General features: G+C 36.3%; 1 protein-coding gene across 2 annotated transcripts in view; it reads left to right on the top strand.

The window, feature by feature from the left end:
* The window catches only part of LOC306892099 (phospholipid-transporting ATPase ABCA1), a 105,180-nt gene extending 101,436 nt beyond the window's left edge, over nt 1–3,744 (top strand). For both annotated transcript variants that reach the window (XM_079452910.1, XM_079452909.1), the window contains 2 exons: nt 1,834–2,077; nt 2,757–3,744. In XM_079452910.1, coding sequence (XP_079309036.1) covers nt 1,834–2,077; nt 2,757–2,855 — 343 coding nt within the window. In that variant the 3' untranslated portion in view covers nt 2,856–3,744. The remainder of the gene's footprint in view (nt 1–1,833; nt 2,078–2,756) is intronic.
* The last annotated feature ends 15,611 nt before the right edge of the window (nt 3,745–19,355 follow it).

Here is a 19,355-nt window from a genome sequence, read left to right as displayed (position 1 = left end):
TGGAGCCGCTGTATAAAAATGTTTTTTTCCCCGGAAATGTTCATGTATGCAAATCGTATAGTAGTTTCTAGTAGTTGTGCTGTTATTTTTCATATTGTAACTTTTGGAAAATTCTTCCCCTCCACAAATTTTGTCACTACCGCAACACAATCATGTTTAATAAGGATTTTATTTACATATTAAGATTTTGTTTAAATCTTCCTTTTAAATATATTTTTTGCTTACCACAGTACAAATTCCATTTGTAAATCTGTTACAATTTTAACAATATTTAAAGTGTAATTTATGAGATTATGAATCCAGTCTTTCTTTCTAAAAGGCATACAATTGCTCATACTGATTTCAAAGTTAAAGATTCATTAGTTTATCTATTGAACCAAACACTAACATGACATCATAGTTGATCATTTAATATACTTAAGTTCGTGACGCACACATTTTCAGTTTGTTTTGATAGTAATCACAATATTTCATTCACATTCCACAGCTGAATCAGACTTTCAACATTTTATGTTAAAAAATGTACATTTAGTAATCGAGCAGACGCTTTTATCCGAAGAGAGTTCAGGGAGCAATAAAGCGATGTGTCATACAGGAGCAATAATACAATAGGTGATGATACAAAGTTACTAGTTTCAACAAAAGACAGAAAAATACCTGTTGAGAGAAAGAGAGAGTATTTTTTTCATGTGTCTGTCAAGTATTCATAGAAGAGATGGGATTTAATACAAATAACTAACTATGTTGCACATATAGCAGACACACATCTGACAGTAAATATCTAATATAAAACCTACAGCTCACATACTATATCACTACTAAAACATACTAAAATAAAATCGATTTGTATGTTTTCCCAAATAAAGGATTAAGTGTGCCTTTTTCTCACTGTGATACATTTCGGTCGTGACTGTTTTGGTGGTGACAATTTTTGAATATTTTTGAGCCTAGCTGGAAGATATTTATCAGCCCACGGTTAGCAAGCACAATTCTGAACAGATATACACACAAAACAAATTTGGGGGAATAAAAAGTTTGCTCCCTTGCAGAAAAAAAGATGTTTGGTAGTGAAGTTCCTTAAAGTTACACACAGATTTTCAGATTTTTATACACATTTACTTCAAAATGATAAGACCGATCTCCTCACCATGTAGCTATTAGAGAAAAAGACACAGTTTTCGTGCTCAAACATTTAGGGGTGTGGCTAAAATCGGTCCCAGCCAATGGACTTAAACGTACATTGTTTCGGTAGTGACATGAAATTCAGGGATTCAAGTTTAATCATTTAAAAATAAAATATAAAAGAAATATTTTTTTAAACTTACACTTTTCAAATATATTAAAAAAAAACAATGTAAAAAAATGCACAGAAATTTAGATAAACAGCTTAAAGGCGGGGTGTCCAATATACGCTTGTAAAGACAAAGTCGGGCCGAGCACCAATACAACCTTGTAGCCAATCAGCAGTAAGGTGCACAGTGCGCAAGGCAGACATTAGTCGGTTTGGTGATTTGAACATCAACGACGGCTAAGAGAAATCGGACACCCCGCCTTTAAGTTGACATTTAGGGGTTCGGTTGAAAGTACCCAATAGATGATAATTTTAAGCTTACTGATATTATAAATATTGTGGTTTTGAAAGATTATATATGACTACTTCAATGCGTTTTTTTCTGTGGAACAGCAACAACACTGATCACATTTGTTTGAGGCAACATACCTGTTTGTGACAAATTTAACCAATATTTAATAAGGGAGTGTGTGAGAAACCGGTTTGAAAACACTTATTTTAAAATGCTTCAACTGTAAAGCTGACAACTGTGTCCGTTGCAGGTTCGGAGAAGGTTATACCGTTATCGTGCGCGTGTGTGCGGATCAGACCGATCTGGGCGTGGTGGAGACGTTTATGCGGGACACGTTTGCCGGGAGCGTTTTGAAAGAGAAGCATCACAACACTCTGCAGTACCAGATACCTCAGGGAGAGGGCGCTCTTGCGCACATCTTCAGCCAGCTCAACAAACAACAGAAAACTCTGGGTGTAGAGGACTACTCGGTGTCCCAAACTACACTAGACCAGGTAAAAAGCACACATCACACACTGCTTCAGCCTGACTTCTGCCGAGATCCTTTAAAGGTCAACCGTCCTCTGTACTAAACCGAGAGCTGCCATGAGACGACAGAATACACAATAATCTCAAGTAAATTACTAAATGATGATTTTTTACTACTTTTAATGAACTGTAGTGAATTTCCCCAGACACAGAACATTATAAAACTCATTGGTGGATTTTTTCAACCAATTTAATGTTTTTTTTTTATTTTATTAACTCAGGGTTACTGAAGAATATTATAGTCATTTTGTTATCGAGTGGTGTGTCCACCCAGTAATGTCATGATACTGCCCCTTTAATTGAAGATGAGTCCAATGTAATGACATCACTATTTTGAAGGAAAACACTACTCAGTGTTGTTTAAGTGTCTCATATTAGTTTTATTATGTTAGTAAGCCATAGATAAACACAGTGTCCAACCTGTTAGAATATTATAGAGGGAAATGTACCTTACATATTAAAAAGACAAAATCGTGAGTATAAATTCAGAGCTATTGACACAACAGAGAACGTCCACCCCGTAATGTCACTTAGGTCATTTCGTTTTTTTTTAAGGTGCGGAAATGTTATATTTTACAACCTCTTCTTCTAAGTTGTGGCATTTCTTTCTCATAACTGATTTCTCTTTATGTCTCTTTCTTTCAGGTGTTCGTAAATTTTGCACGGCAGCAGCGTGAAGAAGAGGACGGTGCATATGAAAATAATGTGGACATGAGTAATGAGACGCAAACATCTGCTGCTTGATTCAAACCAGCGTGGGCTGCTACGTGCACTTTAACACGTTTATTTAGGTTAGTTTCAGAATCTACACGAAGGTCAACATTAGGTTTCACGATTTCATTCAAACCATCTCATACAGGAATAGAGCCATCCAGAAAAACTCAGGGATCATTTTGAGGAAATATTTCAACAGATATTTAGACAAAGGTTATTTTTTTGAAAGACGTTCATTTTTAAATGCTTAACATTAAATACTCCATGTACATTTTATATTTATGCTAAACTGTAAGAGAAACGTAAGCACTACTTTACTATATGAATTACTTCACAATACTATTTTAATTTAAAACATTTAAAGGATTGAGTTGAGGAAAATCTTCAAATGCGGTCAGCTCGTGTAAAAGTGTTCGCCGGGGCTTGCAAAATCTTCCCATGATGCACCTCAGAAGGCCGGTTAAGAAAATGGCCAGAGCTGTGTCTAGACAACTTCTTCAGTTTATTTATAACTGAATTATAACTGTTTTCATCTTTCTACACAAGAAACATATCTTAGCATTACTATTATATTATATTTTATTACTTAAACTTTTAAACTAAAGATTTGTTTGCCTTATCGGTTCTCGACTGGTTTTGGTTCTGATGTAATGCAGTACAAAACCTGAACTATTTAAAATCTCTTGGGTCGTAAATATCCACAGTTTATGTACTTGTGGATTCATGTTAGATTGTGAGGTCATATATGCAGAGTAACATTCATACCTCACGGCAAACACAAATCTCTGCACTTACCAGCTCTCAATCCTGTCGTTTGCTCTGCATTTGTATTCACTCCCAGGTCTCTGTGAATCTGCTACTGGGATGTTTGTTCTGCTTATTGCTTTACGTACACATTAAACATACTGTATGCACACTCTGCTGAGCCCCCCGAGTGTCATTTACCAGACCCTGTGAGTCTTTTCCGCACTTCACTCGGTTCCACTCATTTCACCTCGGTCTTACTGGATCTTCTCCTTTGTCCAGTAATAATAAATAAATAATATGTTGGATATTAATAATAGGTAGTGTATGTGTCATATGAGGAAGTCGTTCGATGACATCACTATAATGGCACTAAATTCGAGCATTGCCCAATCATACAGCTATGAGTTGCTTTGCATAAAAGCGTAAATGTAATGTAAATGTAAATTTGCACAATGAACATGAACAGGACGGAAGGAAAGAGTAAATGGTATCTAGCCGAATGCAGTGATATTTCAGACACGTTATGAGATCTTTTTCAGCATCATTTACAGTATAGAAACGATTACGGCTGTGAAGATTCACCTAAAAAACACCCCATACAGCTTTTGAACGTCATGAGGTGCAGTATTTTACCTTTCCTTGTATGTGAATCAAGTAATTTTAAGATGAGGGATTTAGTTTGGTGGTGTTGAATCCTGGTATTTGGTTCTCTGCCGTTTATCCAAGTCGATTTGAGTTAGATATGCTAAAAAAACATTGTGTTCCTGTATGAACTTCCTGTGGTGGATTTTGGATGTCCGCCTTATTTAAAACATCAGTGTTGGTCATTTTCTAGTGGTGCACATGTTTTGTATAAAGCAAATGTTCTGGATTATTACTTCTATTGGGTTCCTCTCATTGAGTCGCTTTACACTTCACTTTTCTCATGAATTGATGTATTGAGTACATTATTTTTGTTTGTAAGATACATATTCATTACAGCTAGAATGAATAACAACGTAAAATAAGGTTTCTGTGAGGATTAGGAGATCAAACATATCTTGACCTCCTTTCCTTGTAATGGTTTGAGTAGCAATATTGTCATTCAAAACATTGCTGAGCAAAGACGGGGTGTGAATAATGTCCTTATTATTCATTGAAATGTTTTCAGGTTATATTTAAACTCTCAGGAGTTATTGGGTGTTCTCATTTTCCTCATAGACTCTATGTTCTCTATGACACGGAGAACTCTGTTGCGTAAATGCACACCCCAATTTCCCAGAGTCTGTGTGCAGAACATGTTTTGTAGTTTAAAAAACAGAGTCACGCCAGTATTGAGCCAGGAAGAACACTAATAATGACGTCGTATAAAATATTTGGCGTTGTAATGAATTACCTCATGTTCATGTCTCTCTCTCACAGTCATTCATTTGCTGAGTATCACCAACAAACACAAATTTAGACATCGAATGGAACGTACGGTATATGATGCCATGGGATTTGCTCACTGGTCAGATCTACTCGAGAAGTACATGTGGCTTTGATAATTTAATGGACAAAATGTTACCGTAATGGCATAAATGCTTTTAATTTCTAATGTACACTGTGAATTATCAAGCGACTTGTTCGTAAGATGTTTTGTAATGTTTGGAGTTCAGCAAGCTGTTCAATTTTCACCGTCCTGTCAGTTCTGTACTCCAGTGCTTACTGACACACACACATAAATATACACATACATATACAGTACACACAAACACACAGTGCATTCTGTCCAGCTGCACACGGGGCATCAGTTCTGCTTCCTGCCGCAGGGACAGATCTTACGCCTCATTACAGCCTGGACTCTCTCTCTCTCCTTTTACTTCAATCTTTGTGTCCGTCTTCTCTCCTGTGAATCTAGACAAAGCACAAGTTTGACATAGAAACAGCGGATGTTAAAGAATAGCTCGCTTGAGAAGGAAAATTCTCTCATAATGTACTCACCCTATTGTCATTCCAGACACCCTTTCTTTAATTTCAACACAAATATGTTTTTAAAAAATATCCATGAATGGGTCCCAAATAAGCCCCCCCAAAAAGCCCCCCAAAACATCCATGATTAAAGTAATTGACAAATGTCACATGCAAAATCACCAAACTTTTAAAGGGATAGATCATCAAAAAATCGGTCAGCATTTTTTCGCCCTCATGTTGTGCAAATCCTTGTATGACTTTCTTTCATCTGTGGAACACAAAAGTAGATACTCATCAGAAGATCACTGTTATGTTTAGTGTAGTGTCAGGCTGAGATTTCTGCAGATATTGTGACATCACAAGGCTCTGGCGACATGTAGACATGTGTTTTATTGCCGTAGTAGCTCTAACAAAAGCTGTTGGCCTGGATCATTGGAGCACAAGTTTCTGACTGACAGCTGTGCCTGTTGTCTCTATGGTCTATGGGTACCGAATCCCCTCGTCCCTGTATTATGAAATCCAGCTAATTCATGAAGACGCGTCAGGGGAGCCCATGAAGGAAAGTGAGTAATAAAATAATAAATGAGGGTTTGGTTTGGGGGCGTGGTTAGGGGTTGGGGATATAAAGTACCATTAGGTCAAAAACAATAGATGTCTTTGGCAAGTCCCCACGAAGATTCAAAACATACTGTGTGTGTGTGTTAAACAGCTGTGTTAGTGTGTGCTGGCTGCCCTTCTCACAGCAGTCATTTGCCCACCAGCTAGATACTGTAGTGTCAGGGTTCACGGGGCAGGTATGAAGGTTTCCAGAGCAATCTGTTCTCTCTCCCTTTCTCACATTCTCTCTCTCTCTCTCTCTCTCTCTCTCTCTCTCTCTCTCTCTCTCTCTCTCACACTTTCCGTATGGATGTAAAGATGCAAATGTCTAATCCAAAGACCAATTTGGGTAGAAGACCAGATAGATGAGAGAGAGAGGGCGGTTCAGAAAGGTGATGATGTCCATGTATATATACATATGTATATATATATATAAATTAAATATAAAATACATTTGTATATCACTAGCCAAACTGATACCAAACACAGACCGAAAGTTAACTTCGGGCCAGACGTGTGCAATTGATGAAACCTTTTATAGAATATAAAGTGAAATTGATCAGATTAAAAACTATATTTTATATAAACATTTTTTTTTTATGATGCAGGGTTTCCATGGCAATGAGGATGGAATGTTGGAAAAACTTTACTCTTTATCTTACTTTGATTTCTTAGGCAATAGTGGGGAGGCTGCAAGATAACAAAACGTGAGAGATGTGATGGGCTTTGAATAAGTTCTGAATGCGCATCAACTTCCCGCTGAGGTAATGATCCCACTGACCTTCCAACAACATCTAGCGGCTCGGCAGTAACCAATGAGCTTATTTTTCACAATGAGGAACTGACAAGTCATTGACCAAATCAGATCTGATCCAAAGTCACATGTCGCCCATGCAGATTCTCAATGGCAATAGGGAAATTATAAATTTTTGAAGCTACTAAATATTCAATTGGCTTATTCATAAAGCTGTCAACGTTTGCTGAGAGAATGCAACACATGAGCACATTTTAGGGTGTGTTCACACTTCAATGGTTCTTTCAGTCCGGACCAAAAAGGAAAATTATACATTTAGTCCTGGTCCTCTTAACTTTGACACTGACATTTTTAACACTGAACCTAAGTATATTTCATCTAAAGGCATAAGATAAAGTCACATCCTGATTGCTCATCATTTATGACATACTTTGCAACAGAACTTCCCAGAGATCTAAAAGAACGCTGTGTGCTGGACTAATTGTGGAATTATACAGTACATGTCCATGCCGAGATCTAATAAAAAGCTCATAAAATGTTTAGAGTGAGAAATTAATTTATCTTTTGTAAACATAACTAAGTTCTACTGCAAGGAGACGGTGATTCACTCCCTGCTTCATTTAAATGTTGGTCCATGTTGCATTCATATTTCCAACAAAACACATCAGGGTTTGTTCAGAAGCATACAGATACAATCTTTTCAGTGGTCTCAGTAGGGTTGTTTGGTGCACACCATCCTTTAGATGACATCATACACATGTTAAAATGAAGCCGGCTAACAGAGTAATTACTACTATTAGTAATAGTAGTATCAATAGCAGTATCAATAGTAGTAATACTAGTGACCATAAACATTGTTTCATAAATAACTTCATCTTACCTTAAGAATGACCATTGATTAACAAAATCTTTCCACCTACGGCATAAAAAACAATTCCAAAGCATCATTTAGCACAATTTTGCAATCCTGCCAACCAGTCAGGTGTGTACACTTCCTCAAAGCAACTTTAACATCCAAAGCGAACAAGTATCATAAGCTATAAAACATTACTTGTAGATTACCAAACAAACCATGTTTACAAGTAGAACAATGGCTGAGGCATTCTATTTCTCTTTAAATCATTAAATACTGTTGTTGTATAAAGTTTAATACTTTTTATTAGTAAGACATGGTTTAGTTTGGTTTAGAAAACCCAGCGACAAACATAAAAGGTGACTAATACAAAAGATTTATATAAAAATCACGAAATATGGAGATACAAGGTTTCTCGGGAAGTCACATGCATATATACTTTCTACGCCAACTCAAACAAATCAAATACACAATCGCACAGCTAAGTAACTCATGAACTGTGTTGTGACGCAGTTTATGTTTTCGGTGACTGTCACATGACAGGGAATGTCAGAAACTGTTAGTCTGTCTTCTTTCTACTGGGTTTCAATCGAAGAGTGTGACAAGATTTCAGCAAAAACAGTATGGCGCCTCGACCAAAATTGGGCAGTTTCAAGTCACATAGTGGGATGACACACGAACACCCTAGTTTCAACCCTGTGTGTGTTGATGAAGAGATGAGGAAAGTGTGACGGCTCAGGGTGGAGGATGAAAGGACTGACTGATCAGGTACTGTACACATTATTGTGTGTTGTGTATTTCAGGAGGTCTTCCTGTGATGCATTGTATGTTTCATCCGTGTGAGTCTGTGTATTCAGTGATATATCACTGCTGCTGTACCTACTGGGAGAGAAATTAGGTGTGTGTGTGTTGCATTGCAATTTGGTGTCTGTCGCACAGATGGCTACTTGGCTCTGACTGGGGAGGATTGCTTCTGTTGCCAGGCGACCGGTGATGCAAGGTCAAAGGTCATACAACTGTACACAGCCAAGTTGGGACAAGCCAATCAAGGTTCGACAACTCATATGCTTAGTTTGGCTTCAGTAAACCAACTCCAACACTCATTAGCATGCTGCCAAGAGAGAAACAAATGAACACACACACACTAAGACATACAGACACATACAAGAGATAGATGCTGCCATTTTCTTACATTTGGGTTGTGGAACAGTGCTGTCTAGTGGTGAGTGGGGAACTTTGTAGTAAATACTGTTGATGGTCTCTTTTTTTGGCCTTTTGTAATATATATAAATATGTTTAGCATTACGAATATCTATAAATTCTCATTTAGAGAAGTTATTTCACTTCCGCCAATACGGATCAAGATTTGTGTGACATCATCCGACACTTCAGCTTCCTGTGTAGAAACTACACCCTATTAGCTGTTTCATAAGGGGGAGGAGCCACTCAATATGCCCTGCAATAAACTCCTGTTTAGTGGATATTACGTCACATCAACTCATCAAATAACTTCAGTGGGTCTTTAAAGAGTAAATATTTTGTGATTTTTAAGGTCCCACTTTGGTTTTTGAGTGTCCAACAACAAGTTTACGCACATACTGTACACGGTGTAAAAACACTTTCAATTTCTAATAATAGGCAGTTATTACCTTACCTATTATCTACCCTTCGTTCGGTGATTCATCTGAAATAAGAACAAATGACTCGTTCGCGTGATTCATCTGAAATAAGAACACATGACTCGTTCGCGTGATTCAGAGTCGACTCCTTTTTTTCCCAAACCAATAACTTATTATTCGTTCACTTTTTGCTTTACAACTTGGCAGACTGCCTACATACACAAACAGCAACATTACACACTGAATGAACTGTAATTTTAAGGACATAATATTTACTCTTCATGTGGTGATTTTAAATAATATAAAGTGTCATCGCATCACACATTCAATCAATTTTAGACTATGATGATGTAATTTATATTCTTGCATCAACATATTTATTGAGATAGATCTTGCACATGACTAATAATAACAGTTATTCATTTAATCGTACATATAGACAAGTGAAAGAGGATTCTTGAAAATGTATAAAAGAACTGGAAATAATTGATTGACCTGATAATCAACTCTATATTCATTTATAGACAGTTGGAAAATGTGCAGTTTTACCAAAAAATGCCGGCAGCTACTGTTGCCAGTAAAATTCCGTAAAAAATACAGGAAAAGAACGTAAACAGCTTCGCAGTTTAAAACGTTTAATTGTCAGAAGAGAAATGAGAAAATTAAAATTCCGTAGTTTTTACTGAAAAATACCGGCAGCTGTGGTTGCCAGTTGACGCCCATAAAAATACAGGAACATCCTGTTTTTATTCGTCCAATCAATTCACAGTGGAAAACACGAGCCACACCCACTATTCATCTTGGAAATATGAGAAATGGATTAGAAGACATCAAGAATAAAGCACAAAGTACAAAACTCATCCATGACTCCCAGCATGCATTGCAGCAGCAAGCATTTCATTTGTTGGTCACCACTGATTCTTGATGTCTGAGTCAAAAAAGTGAAAGATGTGTTTTTAAAGTAGTTATTTAATTTAATTTAGTAACGTGAATGAGGACAAAAAAAAATAACTTAAAATCAGTGCCAAAATTCTAAAACATGTAATGACACTCCCAACAAAAAATGAAATAACATTAATTTTGCAGAGCTTTTTTACACCTGTTTTGGTGTCTCCTTCAACACATAGTTATAAAAACTAGGGAAAGACTTGACCTGATAAAGCAAAGACTCATCACCATAATGGCTACTCAACAAAAAACATCAACATGTAAACTTGTGTTAATTCTAAATTTGCATTTTTGTATTCCCGAACAGCAGAAATAAAGTGACAGTGGTGTTTGTAAGTGAAGGTGGTTAATAGTGTTCATGGAGTTGAAAAAAAATATGGAAATTCGTTGTTAATTTCCCAGACAATTTTACAGTGTTTTTTCGTATTTTTACGGATGTTTTCTGGCGACGGTTTTCTCCGTGAAAATTACAGAATTTCACAGCATTTTTACAGTGTTTCAAAGCAACGACTTCAACAATTGCTACTCGCTTTTGTGGCCCGAACTTAACTGCCGGGAAACATCCACAAAGAATAGAGTTCCTGCAGATTATTGCTGAAAACAAGCAAGAAATAACAAGTAAATTACCTGTGCTAGCAAGTTAAAAGTATGTCTAGCCAATATTATTTTGAGTTACCAGTAGAAGAACCGTTACTTGGCTAAACTTAAATGTGATATAGCTACACCACCTCTTCAACAAATTGTTTATTGCTAAAAATGAACATTAATATAAATGAAAAAAATATAAATAGTAAACACATCGATACACACACGGAAGTTTACATTTACATTTAGCAGACGCTTTTATCCAAAGCGACTTAGCATTATCCTATACATTTTACATAGGTATCTGCAATCCCCTTGGATCGAACCCACAACTTTATGTGTTAACGCAATGCTCTTACCACTAAGCTACAGGAAAGCTGGACTTCAGGCTAACTTCAGGCCAGGTGCCTAGGTCAGATAAAACCGCCTATGTTATTCTACAAAATACTGTATCTGTCCAGATTATATTGATTTATCATTCATCACGTATTACAAATTAATTCACTGCATGTTACAGTATACACTTCTGAAAAAAAACTTTGAAACACTCGACTGAAATGTATATCATGATCTCAATAATCTTTAAATCTGAAGGTGTATGTTTAGTTTGCATATCTGGAATTACTTTTGTGGACAAAAACATCATTGGAAAATAAACCCATAATAGATACAAAACTGTAGTATTTATTAATGCTGAACCCATAATAAATCAGAAGCATTACTCATTATTACTGTATATAAACTGTATAAAACAAAGGGCTTTTAATTTATTTTATAATAATAATTTAATTATGAAAACATTTAATAATCTCCATATCAAAAAACGTTCAAAGGATAAATTAATTCTTAATTACGTCAAGTAAATGCAGTTATAACAATTTAATATTTACCTTTTTCATATTTGATATAAAATTGCTTCAGACTTTACTTTAAAGTAAATGGTTATAATAACAGACACTTAATAAAATTAATAATAATCCTAAGTAACATTCAGTATGTGATACTAAAGCATCACACGTTTGGTGTCCGTTAAGGAGAAGTTGAGCTTTAGTGGTGGTGCTGTGAATTTATAAGGGTAATGAATTCGGACTCAAGAACTAAATGAGCATTGGGGACTAAATCATTTTAAGACTAAATGAGGAAGAATGAAATGACCACTATGATACACCCATGAATGTGTCTACTGGAGATCACCGTCTGAGATTAAACTGCAGGATTACTCTGCTCATATCTGGGTGTGTTACTGGGACATTTCCAGCCGATGATTCTGAAACTCATTTGGACGTTTTGCTTTTGACTCCTCGTGTCACAGTTCCGAGCACCTAATAAGATCTCTATCATGTAAGAAGTTGAATATCGTTGCTGTCCTTCCAAAACCTTGGATGGCCGAATCAAGGTTATTTAAGTTTACTGAAATGTTCATTGAAATCAAATAAAAGATTGACCTGCATTCTTTTGGTAAAACTTCACTCAAGGAAAGTTTCAATATTGCCTCAAAAATAAACTGAAGTTAGTTTAAAGCAGTAAAAGAAAAAATGAATCTTATATAGCAACATAAATAAACCAATAAATAAACCAAGCATATACCAAAAACGAAATAGATATTTTTTTAAAAACTATAATAACTCAAAACTATAATAACTCAACAAAAATGAAGGTTGACTAATAGTAATGATTTATGACAAGTAAAGTCATGAAATGTGGATATATGAGGTGTTAGAGGGACATAGAAACCATTTCATTGGACAAGAAACATACATAAATCTAGATGCTCCGAATGTCTCTGATTCATCCCACATCGGTAATGTTCAGTATAAAATATAAAACTGTTCATAAAGGTCTTCAATTTCTAATTCACACTACTTATTATAAAACCACTGTAATGTTAAGGATATTTTAACTGTTTGTATTGCTTTATTTAATATTTGTACAGTATGGGCAATATAAGTTCTGTAAATAAAAATGAAGACATTAAAAAATGATAAAAAAGTGTTGTTAAATCATCTTTATGTCTTTATAATGGTTACAAATTAATTCCAATGTCAGGAAAGGGAATACATTTACACGTGGATTACTTTTGACGTTTTGAAGATGTGCTATTTATACAGTACACAAGAAGCATAACATGATGCTGATATAAGAAAGAAAATGAGTGAATATAAATATTACTTTTCCGAGTGAGAAATAAATATGTTGCTCTTGCTCTTATATTATACAATGTCCCCAAACATTCACAAATAAAATATTAAGAACCAATTTAATTTAAATGGGTAATATAAGTAGATAATATATGTGAATATAATAATAATATATAATAATATACATATATAATTATATATGTAGATTATGACAAAATGAATGATACAATTATTAGACTAATGAATTCATGCATTTTAATAATTTGGAGAAGATAAATATACTTAAAGGTTACTTATATTTATAACAGAATCATATTTATAAAAAAGGGTTATATGTCACATTCTTTTGAACAGTTTTGAAACCGTTAAATAACCTGTCGAACATTATTATTTATTAACTGCACACACGCCATATGTCAAACTTTACCAGAGATTAACTGGCATGAGATATTTCTTAAGAAGGCCACATTTCCTTCTCTTGTGAAGTAAATGGAAGTAAAAAATGGCAATATGGAGGCATAGCAGGCCAGCAAACACAAACAGCTATGCCAACATCTTGCCACATTTTCTCTTCCCACATGAAAACGTTCTCATATCTTCCTCCAATCTGAATGAAACTTGAGAAAAATGAAAAGTTACAGTTACATTCTTACAGTAAGAATGCTTTGTCAGTATTTATAAAGCATCTCAGCATTATTTTTCCCAAGTCAGGAATAAGTCACAAAGAGCGTAATGTTAAGGATCAGTAAAAAAAGCAAATCAGCAAAGAAATGTATACATGCTGAGAAAAACAAACCTAAAGCCACGAGTAACAATGTTCTATTGTCAATCTACTTTAAGAATTCTTTAAACTTCTTTCGTAAGACCGTGCCATGTAAATGTACAGTATATATACTTTAGTGTTGAGTCCAAAAGTGAAATCAAAACTCTTACCTGTTGCATTAGAGTCTAAACACAAAAAGAATCTTCTTCTGGTATATTTATGTCTTTGTCAGCAGTTCCTCCGATAATCTCTGTGCTGTTCTCTCTCTCTGAAGTTCCAGCGAGACTGAATGAAGCCGCTTCCTCAGAAGTACGTATTCACGTTGAGGTGAGTCAGCAAACTTGCTGCAGCATTCAGGTGTGTTAAGGTGTGTTTGAGTGCCAGCACGTCACTGCAGGACCGCGCCTGCTGTGCCAGGCAAGAATAATGGAGCGCGCACGTCAGGGCAGCCCGGCATTCAGGTTACACTGGTGTAGCACATAACAGAAAGATGCTTTTAAATGCGAGGCCCTACTATAAACACATATGTGTGTACTTATGTGTGAATCACGATCGGTCTGATCTCGGTCTAGACGGGGGTCTCGCGTCTCCCGGGGCGGTGAGCTGGACACTTGAAGAGAGGTGTGATCACTCATATGTGCTGAGTCAAAGTCTTGATTTTAGGAACGAATCATGAAATTGGCCCAGTTTTCCTTCTTCAGCAGCTGACCCGATGCTTTGTCACCCACTTTTAGACCAGACCGAACTGGAGCTGAACATGCATACACGTCACATTGTCAAAGTGTCTTTAGAATCGTGGAAATTGGGGTTGTGGGACTATCTGCTTGTCCCACCAATCTAATGTTCAGGACAGCTGTATGAAAACGGTCAACATGTTTGAAGTTTTAAAGTAAGTCGGGTTACTTCCGTCGTGGGGGTAAATTACTTTGTTGTGTTTATTTAACTCGGCTAATAGTTTTCACAATAAAGAACACAGGATGTATTCATGGAAAGTTGCATGTAATCCCTCTGGCTGTCGCTTGAATGATAATAACAATAATTGTTGGCCTGATTTCTGAGCTCTTCCCCCGAGCCGGTGATTCACTTCCTGTGGCACACCTTCTCCCTGGATCACACCTGAATCCTCCCACATCACAAACATCAAATAGCTCCATCCATATACGCAAAGTGTCAAACCCAAAACGCCTAACAGAACTATTGCCTTTTCCATTACAAATAGACAAAAGAACACTTTGATCGTTATATTGTGGAGATCTTTACGCCCTAGCCTAGATCCTTAAGCACTGTGTCTCCATACTTTAGAGACAAATATGTATTGCACAGTGAAAAAAAAAACCTGACAAGACCATATTTCGGGAAGGTCCTGATTTGTAAAAACGCAACATAAAACATCATATTTTGGGTAACACTTTAGAATAAGGTTGAATTTGTTAACACTAGTTAACAAATAACACGAACACGCAATGAACAATACAAAGCATTTATTAATCTTAGTTTATGTTCATTTCAGCATTTACAAATATACATAAAATTGGTTAATACACCATGAACCGACATGAATAGCTGTATTGATATTAACTAACATCGACATACGCTGACAAACTATAGTGCTATCATTTTAGCGTATGGATTTACTAATATTAATAAATATTAACTTATTATACACCCAAGTTAAGATTGAAGTATTTATAAAGCATTGTATAAAAGCAATAGAAGTGCGTGAGATGTTTGCATTTACTGTAGCGTGAAAAACAGTGTATAAATCAAACAACAATATGATTTGAGGGGTTATAACATAAAAACATATTGAAAAAAGGGGACCTTTTCCAAATGTTCATGAAATCGGCATTTCTAGATGTACTGTGTCCAGTCCAGTCCAGTGTCGGTCGAATTTCAACATAAGCAAACCTCAGGAGTGACATGAAGTCATCCGACAGCAGATGGACAGAATGACAAGACCAATCCAGGTTATCACAAAAAAGATTTTTGAACTTTTTAAATATTTTTTATCAAATATTACTGTTGAATTGCTTAAAAGTTTGTGTGGAGTATTACAGAGCATCTTTTCTGTTATTTTGACCCGTTTCTCCAGTTTTCACTTTCAGCAACTAAATGCATAAAGAAAGAATATTTATATATAAAATGTGGGAGAACTACTGCTAGTAGGTCACAGAATGATGATTATTTTACCTTAAAACATACCTATAAATAGTAAATAAAGATAAAACAAAAATAATGCAATAAATGGAAGTTTTTATGTTATCGTATCGGCCTGATAATAAAACAAGGTCCAATATATTAAAGGGAATAAACGAAGAATTATGAAGTTATGAACCCAGCCTACACGACACGATAAAAGACAATTAAAAGCATTAGAGCGCATTATAATTTAACATTGGATGTGAAAAAGCAGTCGTTGTATCGCTTTTGTGTCCAGTGCAAACACAGTGTTAATGTTTATTATTAAAACGAATAAGACAGATGACATGATATACGTTTCCCTCTTTTAACACAAATAAGCATATAAACATGTCCTCATCAAATCTCTTTTTGATACAATCCAGGGACAATCTCAAAAGCCAGACGCTATACTTAAAACAACATGCTTTGGGATTTAAAGGATGCAAAACACATTCTTTTAAGAACAATGTTCTGTGTTTTTGTCGGCTAAGCACAGTAAAAGTCTGGACTGAAGTGCGTGTCAAATGATTGTGAAAAACACGTCACGAAACTTTGAGCGCCACCTGTGAATCACCCGCAGTGACCCAGACAGGGGCGGTTCCTCACGGGTCCTCCCGAACCCTGATCCGGGGCCTTGACTCACCAACAAAATCACCAAATCTGCCGAGTCTGGCTGTGTCAGTATGCTGAGAACAAAGATTTTGCCGTCCAGCCCATATGGGGATCGTAAAAGCTGGGCAGTCCAGCTCAGGTCAGACTGGTGACTCTGTCACAGACCAGAAAAACTTGAACTCATGCACGTGTGGTTCTGATCAAACATTATGACACACATTTACCAACAGATATCCCAGCTTCGGCTCACTGCATGAATCAGCAATTTCCACGTACTTTTAGTGTGAGAGCAAAAGTTCACTGTATTCGTGTAGCTCATAAATCAAAGGTCATACAAATACTCTGTTCGCAGCACAGGGAAACATTATATTGGGGCATGTTGTCTCAATGCCTTCATGTTTATTGAAAAATCCTTTAATTTTATAGGCCTACTTTATATATTATTGAATAATTAATGTTAAGAACCCTCAACAATTCGTGTACATTTAAAACACATTAGTCTATTTAATGGCATTCAGGCAAAACAACTAATAAAACACGAATATGAAATATGAATTCATCAAATTCATTGTTATAAAAGCCTATGATTTGCCATTTACCTAAATTTACCCAAATATGATGATGATGATGATGTCAGTTTTATTCGGAGTCATAAAATGTTCAATTAAATACATTAATAACATTAGCAGAGAGATTTCACTGTTATGTTATCAACAAAAGCACAGCCTGTCCTTCTTTCAGCACATCTGCAGACACGAGGCTTTCACAAACACACACTCACCTCAATAACAGGCTCCTGCTTTCTGTGAATAGAAGACGTGAAGAAAAGTTACTTTACACATAAATATGTCTCTCACAAAGAGCTTTATACGGGCTCCAGAAGATTTCCACGGAATGGATTTGTTCCCAGCAGAACAATTGTGAAATTCCCCTCGGGGAACGTAGGAAAACCTGGGCGAATCGGTGTTTCCGTGTAATTTCGAGTCTTTAATTCTAGGGAAAGAGCCGCTAAAACGACTCGTGAAACTGAAACCGACTGTCTGTCACCGATGAATAAATAAGAGAAAATAAAAGCGAAACTTGTCGTTGGTGGAGCGCGTGTGCAGCTTCTATCCGCCAGATGTCGCCAAAATAAAAGACACGCCGCAATAATAGCTCACAGCTTACATTTACTAGAGTTATATCTGCACTTACCATCGTGACTAAGCAAATTATTTGTTTGTTAATAAATCACTATCATGACATCATTTGCATTGCATTTGAGTGCTAGTATTAGTTGTTCTGGTAAATCTGTTTGGACTTTCATCTCATCTCCTTTATCTCCAGAGAATAGAAACGAATGCAACTGTTCACGCGTTCACTGTTACTTACATGGAAGTCTTTGTGATTGTCATCTGGTCGACGCGGGCTACAATGCTTAGACATATGGACAACGGACGGAACGAGAAATGCATTCTGTAATGCCTGCACACTTGCTTCCCAAGATCAATAAGACACAGATTACCGACAAGCTCAACGTCAATGAGCAATGGTGATATTTCAACATTCTTTACCATTTTGTGTGCCTTGACTTTTTTCTGACTCTCACAGCTTGGTAAGCTTCCATAAACATGATTATTCTTCTGTCTGGCTGCAACGGTGTGATGTGCCAAAGGAGAACTTGCCCTTCTGGTTGAGCCAGGTTACTTCCAAGTTTTTGCCACTGTCACCTTTGGCCTGCTCACTAGGAAATCTAGGACATAATATGCTATTAAATGAAACAAAAACACTGTCTGGTTCATTTTGTCAATTTAAGTTAAAGTTTTAATAGCAGGGGACGATCGAACAGTCAACCCTGTTTACATCTTCCATCGGCTGATGATTGAAAAGAGGCTGCATGACAAAAAGATTCTCCCGTAAACGTCATGACCTTCAGCACAGGACTAGTATTGTGTAACGAAATGGTAAAAGCGTCAACCCTGTTACTTTTAAAAGCACAAAAGTTCATTCTGTTGCCATTTATTTATGCCATTTATTAACACCACAGAACCATTTTCAAAGTGTAAAATGCTCCTGTTTTATACAGCCACATAACTATTCCTGCAGACAGTGTGTTTTAGGTTCAGGTGATGTGACCTTTGACCCAAATAGTTACAGGTGTTGAACAACCCATAATAGAGCCAGCGGGTGGGGCCGACTCTACACACAGAGGCCAGGCAGCAAGCTTTCATATAGGAGAATATTTTGTCCATTCATTTACTGATTTTCACTCATGGTTTCACACCAACATGCTGCCACACCCGGGCAATCCCTTGTTCCCACGTGAAGTGTCAGAGTTCCTCACTTGGCAACACATCTTCGTCTGACCGTTACGGGTTTACGCTGGTTTATTCCTGTCGCTCAGTGAGGGAGTGCGCTGTATACGGAACAAACACACAGAAAATGTGTCAATGCAGAATAGAAGGGTGATTTTCATAATTTTGGGGTTGTTTTGTTGCTTGTGGTAGTCTCGAATACAATATTTTGGATGTTTGGTTATGTTTTTCCATCACTAGGAAAATTTGTTTATTTTTTTCTTTCATTTTTATCATTTGTAAATATCACTTTATATTATTCATTTTTGGGGTGGAGGGGTCTCGGTATGCTGATAAAATTGTCACAGTGTTATTTATATTTTGATGAAATATGAACTGGAGGTGTTCTAAACAGGTTTCCACTTGGCGCTGCAGTGCCTTTGTTGTGCAAAGCTTCATGACTCATTTGTGTTTTCTAATGATTTACAACCACTTATTGTTACCAAATCTTCTTTTTATGGATTGAGA

Source organism: Barbatula barbatula (genome assembly GCF_947034865.1).
Source record: "Barbatula barbatula genome assembly, chromosome: 1".
Lineage (NCBI taxonomy): Eukaryota > Metazoa > Chordata > Actinopteri > Cypriniformes > Nemacheilidae > Barbatula > Barbatula barbatula.
The sequence above is the reverse complement of the archived record's forward strand: the minus strand, read 5'-3'. Positions and strand labels throughout refer to the sequence as shown.